This window comes from Sitophilus oryzae, unplaced genomic scaffold (assembly GCF_002938485.1).
Source record: "Sitophilus oryzae breed Bouriz unplaced genomic scaffold, Soryzae_2.0 scaffold_179_pilon_pilon, whole genome shotgun sequence".
NCBI classification, from domain to species: Eukaryota; Metazoa; Arthropoda; class Insecta; order Coleoptera; family Curculionidae; genus Sitophilus; species Sitophilus oryzae.
Window position 1 is genome coordinate 6,184,456 of NW_022146501.1, and position 14,214 is coordinate 6,198,669.

Consider the following 14,214-nt stretch of genomic DNA (forward strand, 5'->3'; position numbering starts at 1 on the left):
AATGTATTACAGGGCCCAATTGCTTCGGGTCACCGGCAAGGATCAGTTGTTTGCCTTTCTTTAAGAGAGCAATGGCGCAACAAGCCTCAGGCTCTCGAGCTTGAGCAGCCTCATCGATAAACACCACGTCAGGATGGTGTATCCTAAAAATAAATAAAATGTAAAAAAACACGCTATTATGAAGGTAAAAAAACACTCTATTATAGTAGATAAACTAGTGATGGGTTGTTATTTAACTATCTGTTATTTTATAACAATTATTTAGAAATAACATAACACACAACCGTTACTACTTATAAAAAATAACAGATATAAAATAACGACACGCAGAGATCGACCTTCGTGAAACGAAGTCGGCGCTCTGCACCGCCACGAAATTCGATGCTGCTCGAAGCAATTCTAAAAAACAACTAAGATGGAAAACATGTTATTTCGACAACCATCGATACAGGCGGCGAGATACAACGGACAACGGAGTGGGGTATGCGCTACAGCGCAGCGCGACGAACGTAGCTGCATCGGTCGATGCCGTCGATGGTCGGGCTTGCAACAGCTTAAAAATAATAGGATATAAAAGAAGCAGCTTTTTTGAAACAGTTGCGGGCATAACGTCTGGCGGTCGAGATAACAGGAGTGGGAAAGGAACGCTGCGGCATCGGTCGATTGTCGATGGAGGTTCGAAACAGGTTGGAGAATAACGCATCAGTTGTTTTAAATACATTGTTTTTCAACCTGTTACGAGCATAACGGGCGGAGGTCGAGATATTATGGCGCTGTATGTTTCAGTACGTTATTAAGTTTCAATATTTAGGTATTTATTTATTGTGAAAACTTTTCAGAATAATATTTTAAGATTTTTTAAAAATGTGTACAGGGTGTTTTGAAAAATCTGGTCATTGATTAATCACGATCCTGCTTAAAGCCCTTGACGTAAAAAGCTGATCTTTAGAAAACCGATCGACTTTAGGGTGTAGAGGTTCGATAAGAAGGGATTTTTCGAAACTCGAATTCTAAGGGGGTGAAACCACCCTCAAATATTAGAATATTTTTTTTATTTAAAAACCGATGAGTTTTTCGGAAAAACTCTTAAAGGCGTATATTTTATTTTGTTGTTTTACATATTTTAAGATTTTTAAAAATATATACAGGGTGTTTCATAAAATATGACCATTGAGTAATCACGATTCTGCTTAAACTATAACTTACAATATTTGTTATTTAAAAAACGGTTAGTATTTCGGGAAAACGCTTGGACACGCATAATTTATTTTGTTTTTTTTTACATATTTTGAAATTTTTAAAAAATCATACAGGGTGTTCCAAAAAGTTGAGTAATTGATTAACCACGATTCTGCTTAAACTGCTCGACGTTTAAAGCTTATTTTTGGCAAATGTGAGAAAATTTTATCCAGTTTGTATCTTAATGGAAAGTCTTGCTTTGTTTTATCATCACCATTACAAACTATTAATTCGGTAACTAGTAATGCGGGTACACGCTAGTTTAAGTGTAAAATTAATTCGAACTCTAGTGTGTAGTTGGTTTACTTATGAAGAATATACTACACATTTTCTTATATTGCTATTTTTTGACCGCAAATGGTAAAATCATAACTAAGAGCTTCTCGCCCGTCGAGTGAGATGCACTCTGTACACTGCTATACAGTTCATGATCTACGCGGATCGGGGGGCAGGGCGTAGGTAGATCGGAATGTATAGGTATAGACGAGCATTTTGGCTTTTTTATATCGCAATTTTTAAACAGGGGCTTATTTGTAAACAACGACCGTTTTTAGAGAGGTATTTTAGATAACAATCGATATTTAGAAATGTTTTGACACCCTGGAAATACTACCACCCAGCACGTCATTGTTGCAATTTGCAACTGCGTTAATACGCCTGGTGGTGACCGCCTCATACTCTTTCAGATATTTAGCAATAAAATAAAGAAACCTGTTATTTTTAAGCTGTTTTTTATAAATAAACATAACAGTTTCAACTGTTATCTAAAAATAACAGTTTTGCCCATCACTAAGATAAACCTAAAAATGCAACGTAATATTTCAGTATCAATCAAGATTATCTAACACCGGTAGAACGTTATAAGTTATTTATTTGTGATATCTATGGCTCGTATATTCACATTATTAAGAGTCTATTACACTGTATTTTCGTGTCGGTCTCAGGGGTCGGGTAAAGCGGGTGTGTGGCTGAAGGAAATATATATTATATTTCAAAAATCTGCCTAAGACTAAGAGCAAAATTTCCAAACACACGTGCTTTGATTAAGGTTTGCATAGCTTCAGCATTTGCCATAAAATAGCGAGCAATTTGTTACAAAACCATATCAATTATATATCACTGTAATCACGAAACTTCAATCTATTTCCGTATTCTAACGGAATTTTAAATTATGTCATTATTTTCGAGAAAATTTGGTACAAACATAAGGTATATTTTGTTGACCTTTGACCATCAAAATCTTAAAAATAAAAAAGTTGTCTAAAAATGTGCTACAATACGGATGTAGTATAATCCTTTATCTTTAATTTCCTTCTTCATTTGTGTAAAAATACCTATCCAGTTTTACATAAAACGTTAAATGCCGAACGCTTATTTTGCTACTTTTTCGGACTAGTGAAATGGACTCTTGTAGAATGTAGAATGTTTAGAAGGGGAGTTAATCACCGCGACCTTATAGATCTATTGTGTGTTCCCCTTTCTTGAGTTATAACGAGTTATAACTCATCATACAGTCTCAGGGCTTTAAGAAAAGCCAGTATCTGAGACGGCTCCACAGAGGCCAGCTCTCCATCCTCGACATCAGACGTGCCAAGGTTCATGGCACGAATGGTCGTCGTCTCGGCACACTCAGTGATAAGGTGTTCTGGTGTTTCCCCATTTTCCCCACAAAATCTGCATTCGCCGTTGTTTCTCAGTTTCATCTTACTGAGGTGTTCGTTGAGGAGACAGTGTCCTGTTAGAAACCCCGTGACAATCCAAAGATTGTTTTTACTTAAATCAAGGAAAACTTTTGATTTTTCTCGGTCATAAGTTCTAAGGAACTTTTTCGAGTGTCCTTAGACCGTTGGAGGACACCCATTCCAAGTTACGGATGGAGTCTTCCAGATTCTTCAGTTCCGCTTTCAGTTGGTTCCCGTTTGGAAAACAGAACGGTTCTGGTCCAGTTAGTGGAGTGCTCGCTCCTTTCCTAGCTAGATCATTTGCTTTTTCATTGCCTTCTATCCCTTGGTGAGCAGGCACCCAGAGTAGGAGGACTTTATTTTCTTTGCCTAATTTGTTGAGCTTCTCTAGGCATTCTTTGACCAACTTCGAATTGATGGTTACTGAGTTGATCGCGTTAAATGGACTCTTAAGATGAATTCTTTGAGTTTTATAATTTATAAATGCGAGATTATACTTTGATATTTTTTCTTACCTGTTATATTTTCCAGCACGCACTAAAGTTGATACAATAATTTTGTATTTTTTAAGTTCGCTGTCGCGAAAGGGAACTACTTCCTTGTTTCCATCTTCATCTATGACTATATTACAAAACGGTGCTATATTCTCGTGAACAGATGCTCTGAAAAACAAACATTTGTATTTCAATTAATATCTATAATAAGATAGAATAGAGAAAATTCACTGTATATACGGTAATCGCAAAACAATTTCCGATACACGTGATCAACTTTGAGTGAAAAGCGATGGCGACAGCGCTGCCAGATTGTGATGGATTTATGAGATGAATCTTAATTTAAAATTGACAAACACCATAATATTTATTATATCATTTTTTAAAGAGTTTTCCGTTTTATTTTTAATTTAATAACTAATATTTTATTATATTACATATTGGCAAAAACTAGTCCATTATGAAGATTATTATAAGTTATTATGCGTTATTTATTTATTGATGAACATCTTACAACGCCATAAGTGGTAATAACAAGTAAGAGGGATACAAACTAATAATCACAGAATTTAATAAAAACTAACTTTGAAAGTGGTATAATATGCTTATCAATCAAACTTACTTTTCTGACTGCAGTCAAGGGTAATAAAGGATCTTTATTGTCACATTCTCGTTCAAAATAGTTAAAAAAAAACAGGGAAATTACAAGCTCTTTGTTTCGACTGTTTAAATGCTTCGGCATATTTTCAACACACAATTTAAAGAAATGCAATATAAAAACTCGAAAATTTAGATCTTAAAAGAACTGTTTGTGCTTAAAAGTACAATTTAAAAAAAATATGAAAATAGACAAAAAAAACGGGAATTACTCACAAAGATTCAACAACACGATATTATACAAAATAATGACTGACACTACTATAAATGTCAAATAATAAAGGACAATATTGCTGAACACGGCGCAATGTGACCAACATAGCGATAATAAAATTCGGTTTAAACTAATTTTTTGCAGCTTTAATCTAAATAAAATATCTGTTACAGTCATTTGCTCTATAAAGTAAAATGAAGAGCTGCTCGGTATCTTAAATTGTACAGAAAATTTAAACATTTTTGCCAAAATTTCATTTAGTCAGGTTTATAGACTTTAGTGTCAATGTCGATATGATTGATGACGTGCATCAGAAAATGTTTTGCGATTACAATATCTATACTAATATATAAAATCCTTAAGTGACTGACTCACTGATTAATCACGATCCTGCTCAAACCACTCAACGTAAGAAGCTCAATTTTGGCATACAGGTTGATTCTAGGGTTTAGAGGTTCGATAAGAAAGGATTTTTGGAAATTCCAGTTCCAAGGGGGTGAAACCACCCCTCAATTATAATATTTTTTATTTAAAAAACGGCCAAGTTTCCGAAAAAACGCTTAAACACGTGTATTTTATTTTGTTTTTTACATATTATAAGGTTTTAAGATTTTAAAAAAATGTATACAGGGTGTTTCGAAAAATCTGGTCATTGATTAATCACGATCCTGCTTAAAGCGCTTGACGTAAAAAGCTGATTTTTGGAAAACGGATTGACTTTAGGGTGTAGAGGTTCGATAAGAAGGGATTTTTCGAAACTCGAATTCTAAGGGGGTGAAAACATCCCTCAAATATTAGAATATTTTTTTATTTAAAAACCGGTGAGTTTTTTCGGAAAAACTCTTAAACACGTATATTTTATTTTGTTGCTTTACATATTATAAGATTTTTTAAAAATTTATACAGGGTGTTTCATAAAATATGACCATTGAGTAATCACGATTCTGCTTAAACTGCTTGACGTTTAAAGTTGATTTTGGCAAACACATTGACTGTGTGTGTGTGTGTGTGGGGGGGTAGAGGTTCGATAATGAGGGTTTCTATACTAATATATAAAATCCTTAAGTGACTGACTCACTGATTAATCACGATCCTGCTCAAACCACTCAACGTAAGAAGCTCAATTTTGGCATACAGGTTGATTCTAGGGTTTAGAGGTTCGATAAGAAAGGATTTTTGGAAATTCCAGTTCCAAGGGGGTGAAACCACCCCTCAATTACAATATTTTTTATTTAAAAAACGGCCAAGTTTCCGAATAAAAGTTGAATAATTGATTAACCACGATTCTGCTTAAACTGCTTAACGTAAAAAGCTTATTTTTGGCAAACGGATTTTTCGAAAGTCAAATTCCAACGAGATGGAACTATCCCTCAAATATTACCAAGTTATATAATAATATCGCCAAATTGTTTTTTCTCATGCTGACATAAATGTGAGAAAATTTTATCCAGTTTGTATGTTAATGGAAATTCTTGCTTTGCTTTATCATCACCATTACAAATGATTAATTCGACGCGAACGAAGTCGCGGGTACACGCTAATATTACTATAAAAAAGTGTCACTTACAGATCAGAATTTTCCGACATCACCCTTCTCATCTCGTTGGTCTTACAAAACTCCGCTAATCTTTCTGTCAGCATATTACATGCCGCATTGGACGGAGCACATACCATTATTTTATAGTTAGTTAGACGCTTTATCTGATAGATGGCTTCGACAAGGGTCACAGTTTTACCTAGAAATACATATATTATAACATAAACTTGAAAAACAATAATATATTTATATTAGAATACTAACCTGTACCCGGTGGACCATATACTATGTAAGGAGCACCTTTTGAGGTATTATTTAGTATATTTATCACAGCGGTTCTTTGTTCATTATTATTATATATTTGTTTGTTAAATAATCTGCAAAGGAAGAAAATAAAAAATAATAAAGTTCGCATAACGAGATTGTTTCCCATTTACTGAGGTGACGAATTTCCTATACAATTTTTCTCCCTAATTACTCAACTTAACTTATGGTTTTTTCAACGGTAAAATACGAGAGAAAAATCATTGGGTGGCTTTGATAAAAATTTACTGTGGAAAATGCCATATGAAATATAAAACCGGGAATATCTGCAAAACCGTTAAAAATTTTGAAATACTCTAAATACAAAAAATGCTCATTTTTTAATTTTTCATCTATTGAAAAAATAATATACAGGGTGTGACGTTTAAAAAAAACGAAGCAAAGTAAGTACAGATCATCTGAAGTAAATACTTCACATAGTTTTGATTTCAGGACAGTTCTTGTATTTTCAATAATTTTTTTTTATGAAAGGCTGAAAAATATATATTTTTTATTTATTGATTAATACCTCTGAAACTATCCAAATATATTTACTCATATCTTCGGATTATGTAAACTGATCTGAAAGGAAGCCAAAAAAACGCAATAATATACAGCATGTTCCATTTAAACAAATCATCCTGATCCACTCACACTTTTTTGAGCCACCCTATAGAAGTTAAAATATATTCCTGAAATACATCGTTGTATATACTTTAGGTCTGCACTTACACAAAATTCCCAAGTTTTTTTATCCTAGACCTGACCTAACCTGATCCGTGTGTCGACCGTGCGGAGCTGTTTCGTGGAGAAAAAAATTTGTGGAGAAATTTTGTCTGTGGAGAAAAAAAAAATTCGTGGAGAAAAAAAGCATTCCTATATTTTTCGTTCGACTGGTCATATAGCACTGGAAACTTTCTTATCTCTTCGATTAATTTTTCTACATTCATTTTAATATTAATAATGTTTATTATTATAATAATAATAATATACGAGTATTATATCAATTTAGTATTTAAAATATAATTAAAAAAATTGTTTACAAAATAGATTCGTACACCGCACCGTAGTGATGGGTTGTTATTTAATTATCTGTTATTTTATAACAATTATTTTGAAATAACATAACGCAACCGTTACTACTTCTAAAAAATAACAGATATAAAATAACGACACGTAGAGAACGTCCGCTCATGAAACGAAGTCGGCGCTCTGCACCACCACGAAATTCAATGCGGCTCGAAGCAATTCCAAAAAACAACTACTATGGATGGAAAATATGTTATTTCGACAACCATCGATACAGGCGGCGAGATACAACGGACAGCGGAGTGGGGAATGCGCTACGGCGGCGGCGAACGTAGCTGCATCGGTCGATGGTCGTGTTGGGCTTGCAACAGCTTAAAAATAATAGGACACAAAAGAAGCAGCTTTTCTGAAACAGATGCGGGCATAACGCCTGGCGGTCGAAATAACAGGAGTGGCAATGTAACGCTGCTGCATCGGTCGATTGTCGATGGAGGCTCGCAACGGGTAGGAGAATAACGTATAGAACATAAGCAGTCATTTTAGATACGTTGTTTTTTAACCTGTTACGAGTATAACAGGCGGCGGTCGAGATAATCGGAGTGGGAAAGTAACGCTGCTGCATCGGTCGATTGTCGATGGAGGTTCGAAACAGGTTGGAGAATAACGCATCACTTGTTTTAGATACATTGTTTTTCAACCTGTTACGAGCATAACGGGCGGAGGTCGAGATATTATGGCGCTGTATGTTTCAGTACTTAGTTATTAAGTTTCAGTTAGTTAGTTATTTTTATTAATATCTTTAAATATATACTTTCATTGTTTTTGTTACGTTTTAAAACTCTTCAAAGACAATTTTACTAAGATTTACTTTAAGAAATTGTGAATGGTGCTTAGAAATTTAATGATTAATTTATTTATTATAATAATGACAACTACCTAATAAAAAATGGAAATAACAATTTAATTAATTATTTAGTAATATGTATATTTTTCTAAAGAAATGCTTTAGAAAAAGTTTTGAATTTTTCTAAATTTTCCCAGTCTTAAATTATTACAATACAGCAGTTGCAAAGTAATAGTTTTGTATTTTTCACCACTGTCTAAGACTATTACTGTTATAGATGTTGATAAGAATAAAAACACTATGTTAAGAAAAGAACGTTTAAAAGGTAGCAAACACATTAGGTATAATATTAACTTTAAATAATGTATATTCGTTGGTTTTGCTGCGATTTAAAGCTCTTCAAAAAACAAATTTACTATTCAAAAATAATGATACAACATACAACAAACGATAGATACTAAAAATACACATATATAAAGATATATTAGTTGTCAACTATTAAAACAAGTAAAGGCTAAATTATACAGACTTTAAATTATTTGGAATCGCACTAAAAAAAATTAATCTCTTGAAATACTATAATTAGATATTACCCTTGTTTATACAGTATGTCCCCGGATTGTCTTTATAAGAGGAAATAAAGAAACCTATTATTTTTAAGCTGCTTTTTATAAATAACTATAACAGTTTCAACTCTTATCTAAAAATAACAGTTTTGCCCACCACTACCGCACCATGTCCATCAAAAAGTAAACTAAACTAGTCGGGCACGTGGCGGGCTCGGTGCGGTGACGTTGCGGTAAGGCAGGGACTACGCGGTTCTTTTACATTGTGCAATTCTCTTTTCGTGCGACGTCCAACACACGGCCGTTACACGGTGCGGATATGTGTGTGCCGACCTTAAGGGACATATCTAAAGGATCAATTTTATAAGTATGCTATGAAAATACATTTTGACAGTTAGTATGGTGCCAATAAAGTTCCAGGATGTACAAATCTGAATTTCTTGATGTGATCTCAATAAATGGGGAAGTAATTCATATGTTACATCACTTAAAATTAATTTTATACAATGAAATTGTACTTAATTCTTAATTAACTAGTTTTTGCGTACCTATAGAAATGGTGTACTAAATATATGTGTAGGGTGTAGGTAGATCATTTTAGTTAAAATTCATAGAGTGTACTTTTGAAATTATTTTTAGTTTTCTATTTAAATTAAAATTTATTATAGAAGTAACTGTGACAATGCTGCTTCAGGAAGTGGAAGGTTTCTGTGATTTTTACGATGTTTTTACTAGTGATGGGATAACTCGAGCGAAAATTCGCTCGAGTACTCGATTATTGAAATATCCGACATCGCTCGATTATGAACGAGCGATGCAAGTGAGTTACGAGCGACGAACGCAAGCGCGAATGAAATAAATCCAATTTTAATGTGACATACTCGATAAAAATCGCCGAGCGAAAAATTCGATCGCTCGATTATTGAAATCGCTTGAAACCCGAGTACTCGATTATTGAAATTAATCGTTTTTTCCCATCGCTAGTTTTTACTATCTAAAGTAAAAATTACGCCAACTTTTGATGGATTCCTTCAACTTATGTCTAACAGTAAGGCTTTGTATACAATAATTATAATAACTCTGTATACTATCTAGAAGTTAGTGACGCGTCATACTTACTCTGCTTCAGTTAAGTTATAGGCCAGCTTAGCCGGTTTGGCAGCTAACGCTTTATCCGGGAATAAAGAATTGACGTATTGATTCTCGACCACTTGCTCTACTCCAGCGTGCATTCTCTCGAAATGAATTCGGCCCAAAATGAACCGCACGTCCATCTCAAGATCGGGGTTCCTCTTGATCTGATCGATGATACTAAAAAATGACACAATACTAAAATAACTGCAAATTCAACAGCTTTTTTAGGATATGATTTAGATTCAATTTAAATAAAAAACAAAAATTTGACTCGAAATACCAAGTGTGTGGTATCAAATTATTCGCAAAAAAATGCTTTTTCCGAATATGCTAATGAGCCACCCTCGTTCCATTTGAAAAAACTGAGATATGATTAAAAATACGATTTGGATATCTTTTAACCGGTCAGGACAAGACACTAAAAACATTAGACGATCAAATCTATTTTTCCAAGGCTCCTTGATTAAATATTAGTGTTTGAAAAAAAACACAGCCATGGCACTCTAGATTGAAATTTAAAATACAATTTTTTTTTGAGCGAATATGTCAAAACTTGACATATGATATGTCATTCGATTCAGAGTGTTATTTTCTATCGAATAAAGTAAAAAAATACCGAAGGTGCCATTTAAAAATCAAATGTTGTAGTCATTTCCGATGAAACAGGAAGTAACCGAAAACAATTGAATACGTCAATCAATCAAAATTTATGTCATATACTAACATACCAAATCTCGTTCTTTTATCTTAAAAATAAAAAAGTTATAGGGGTGAGCGACTTTTGAGACGCACCCGGTATATCGGTCCCCAGAATAAGTCCTGAGAAACTAAAGTCCTTTGAGAAATCGAAAACTAGTTCCTTTCGTTCCGGGGTCGGAATAGTTCATTGGAACTAGTTCCTTCACGAACTACCCATCATGAACTACCCCAAACAACAAATATGACTAAGAAAACTATAAAAATTCTCTCCAACTTTTTATAGCTTTCTTAATGCAATATTTGTAACAATATTCACAGAAGTTTAGAAAAATAAATCAACCAAAAAAGTATAGACATTAAATTAAAATAGGACAATACTTACTCATGATCCAGAAAGAATATATCTACAGATCTATCGGCCAAACGCTGTATTATTCCCTGATAAGACGTGTGATCACCGTGAGCCTTAATTTCAATTAAATCACCTTTAACGACCGAAGGTCTCTTTTCGGCCAATCCTGGAACAAACAGTTCCAGAACATCGCCAGCTTTGTATCTTAATTTCACCTAAAATACATTTAATGTACAAAAAGTAATATTTTCGTGTGTTCTATAGGATAATAAAATTTTACTTACATTTTCCATGTTGTAACAGCTTAAACCAACGGCAACGCACATTTCCTCCAGCCACAGTAAAATGTGGAAAAATTCAGCATAATTTTCTGGCGTAACATACCCGGGTTCCAATTTCCTTCTAACAAGCAAAACAAAAATGAAAAAGGGTATAGACGGAGTAATATTGGAAATCTACCCCCGCGGCTTTTTTGACTCGCACTCAGGGGATCGATTTGGTGTCGAATCAAAATAATTCACCTAAATTTTTAGCTCTTTAACTCAAACGGTTTTCGAGATTTTCAAAAAAAACTGTTTTTTCAATTTTATTTTTATACTAAAATTCAAAATTAATTAATGATGATTTTTTTCTAATTCTTAGAAATCTAAGACATGAAAAAATGATCATATTCATGATTCTTAAACGAAAAGCCGATTTTTAGTGGAGGAAAGTAAATTAAAATTTTAATTTTTTAAACCTTTGTGAAATATGTATGTCACTCACTAAAAATCGTCAGAAAATGTCTTCTATACTCCTTTACCCTCAGCAATTTTTTAGAATTTTTTGAAGTGGTTGAACAATATGAAAAAAATAAAAAACTCATTTTTTTTCTAAAATCTTCCGTTTTAACTAACTTATATTTTTGTTTAGTTTAAAAAAGTGCGTTAGAAAATATTTTTTCATTAAAAATACATCCTTGGCTGAAATAAACATAAAAATTATTATAAAAAAATGAGTCCGAGATGATTTTAGAAAAAAAATGAGTTTTTAATTTTTTCATATGGTTCCACCACTTCAAAAAAATCTAAAAAATTCCTGTGTGTAAAGGAGTATAAAAGACATTTTCTGACAATTTTTAGTGAGTTTACATATTTCACAAAGGTTAAAAAAATGATAATATTCTTTCCTCCGCTAAAAATCGGCTTTTCGTTTAAGAATCATGATCATATTATTTTTTCATGTCTTATATTTCTAAGAATTAGAAAAAATAATCATTAATTAATTTTGAATTTTACTACAAAAATAAAAATAAAATTGAAAAAACAGTTTTTTTAGCTAAAAATTTAGGTGAATTATTTTGATTCTCGACACCAAATCGATCCCTTGAGTGCGAGTCAAAAAAGCCGCGGGGGCAGATTTCCTATATTAATCCGGCTATACGCTTTAGCTTCATTATTAAAAAAAAAGTGTGTACACTATGTGCGCATATTTGAAGTGGAACTTCTTACTAACAGCTATTAAATTGAACGATATGGAGGACATGTTTGAAAAAATGTAGTTTGAAATGTTGAAAAAGTAATAAATTAAAAATGAATAAATAATTTGATTAGCGTTCACAAAATTTGTATTAAGATGACCGTCTGTCCGTGTGAACTACCCCATTCGGGTACCTCTATCCACGTGCCGAGTTTGGTTCCAATCGACCCATAATTAAGAAAAATCCTGATGATTTCGTCCATTTAAAGGCATCGGTTCGAAACGTCGAGGGCGTCATCCTGTAGCACGACCCCAATTATGCCGAAATCGATTCACATTTTTCTTCAACATCAAATCCTTAGTCCCACATTGATGAAGATGTAAACGAAACGTCGTATCCCACTTTGCAGGGTGGGACCCACCAAATCTGGTCGCGATCGGACGACGTCAACTTTTGACGTTTCTTACGTCAAAACTAACTGTCACAGTGACACGTGTCGTACCGTAACCACCGTAATAACAAGGCCGGACAGCTGTGACGTAAAAATCACGTGACGTCACCAACTGGAGGCCTAACTCTATTTAGCAGCGTTGATAATTACCCGATAAAAGTTCAAAATCTTTTTTCACTCAGCAGATATATTTCGAAGTTTTAAAATGTCTTTTTCCGAGTTTTTAAAAATATTATAGTATATAAAAATAGTTTTAATAGAATACGGAAAAAATCATACAGTCGAAAAAAGTCCGATAGAACCAATAGAAATGTAACTATTTTGTCACATCTTTAATTAAATTTTGTTAAATAAATTAATTTTTTATACTATAAATATCTTTTTTTTTCCTAATCTCCTACGAGCTGATATAATATGACGAGCAATCTATTAAATTACTGTGAGATTATACAGAAAAGTCCACAGACTTCGAGACATAGGAAAATCAAGTTCATTTAGCGTGTCTCCAAATTTTGACAAGTTTTCAAAAATGACAGTTTTGTTTAGACTGACGTTTAATTTCACCTGACTTCTCGGTGAATGATTTCTTTTTATGGGGGTACATACAATCTAAAATTTACGGCCATGAAGAAATTCAAAACTTGGAGCAGTTAAGGCAGAAAATATTTAATGCCTTTGACACTGTCACCCCTGATATGTTATCCAATGTGAGGATGGGATTTTATGATCGTTTGGGTTATGGTTTAATGCAAAGGGGAGGCACTTTTGAACAATTTTTGTAATTTTTTAAATTTCATTATCCTGTTTTTTTACCGTTTACCCATTACCTACCTTGACGAACATGGAAAAACGAAGGTCCTTTTCAGGACCACAAATATTTTGTATTGAGAAAATTGGTAACTTTTTTTTGGATTAAAAAACAAAAGTTGTTAATATAATACCAATTTAAAAGTGTTTTAGTAGTTTTAATACACACTATGGATATAAAATTTATTATTATTATAATGTACATTATTAATACTATTGTTCATTCGAAATGGCATTAAGGCCCAATTGCAACAATGATTTAAATTTTTCTTAAAGATAAGTAGAGCTTAGAATGAGCTGTATTTATATTTACTTTAATATTCACCTTAAATGCACTTAAAGGTGACTGATACAATTTTTGAATTTGAATTGTTTTTAATGATACTAACAATTTTAGTGCAATTTTTAATAAAATTTATTTAATATTAATAGAAATCCAAGAGATTTGAAACCTCTTTTAGCGATTTATAACATTCTCAAATGAATTACAGGTGCCCTTATTTTCTATGAAAAATCACACAGCTTTTTTCATAGTCGCTGCAGTTGCTATAGCTATAAAAAACTAATTTTTTAAGGTGTGAAAATTGCGACACACGCTAAATGGACTTGATTTTTCGTATGTCTCGAAGTCTGTGGACTTTTTTGTATGCCTCGATAACATATTGGTGCAGATTATTTTCACCCAAACAAATAATAACCCAAACTATACATTGATGCGGATTGTCTATGAACTCTTTCTGAAGGTCA

The 14,214-nt window shown here is 33.0% G+C and overlaps 1 protein-coding gene across 1 annotated transcript in view; it reads right to left on the bottom strand.

Moving 5' to 3' along the window:
- Window positions 1-14,214, bottom strand: part of LOC115882721 (RNA helicase Mov10l1-like) — a 57,184-nt gene that overhangs the window by 15,989 nt on the left and 26,981 nt on the right. The window contains exons 8-14 of the mRNA XM_030900945.1: window positions 11,035-11,152; window positions 10,781-10,965; window positions 9,685-9,876; window positions 6,088-6,200; window positions 5,854-6,022; window positions 3,437-3,583; window positions 4-143 (exon numbers count right to left, since the gene is read on the bottom strand). Coding sequence (XP_030756805.1) covers window positions 4-143; window positions 3,437-3,583; window positions 5,854-6,022; window positions 6,088-6,200; window positions 9,685-9,876; window positions 10,781-10,965; window positions 11,035-11,152 — 1,064 coding nt within the window. The remainder of the gene's footprint in view (window positions 1-3; window positions 144-3,436; window positions 3,584-5,853; window positions 6,023-6,087; window positions 6,201-9,684; window positions 9,877-10,780; window positions 10,966-11,034; window positions 11,153-14,214) is intronic.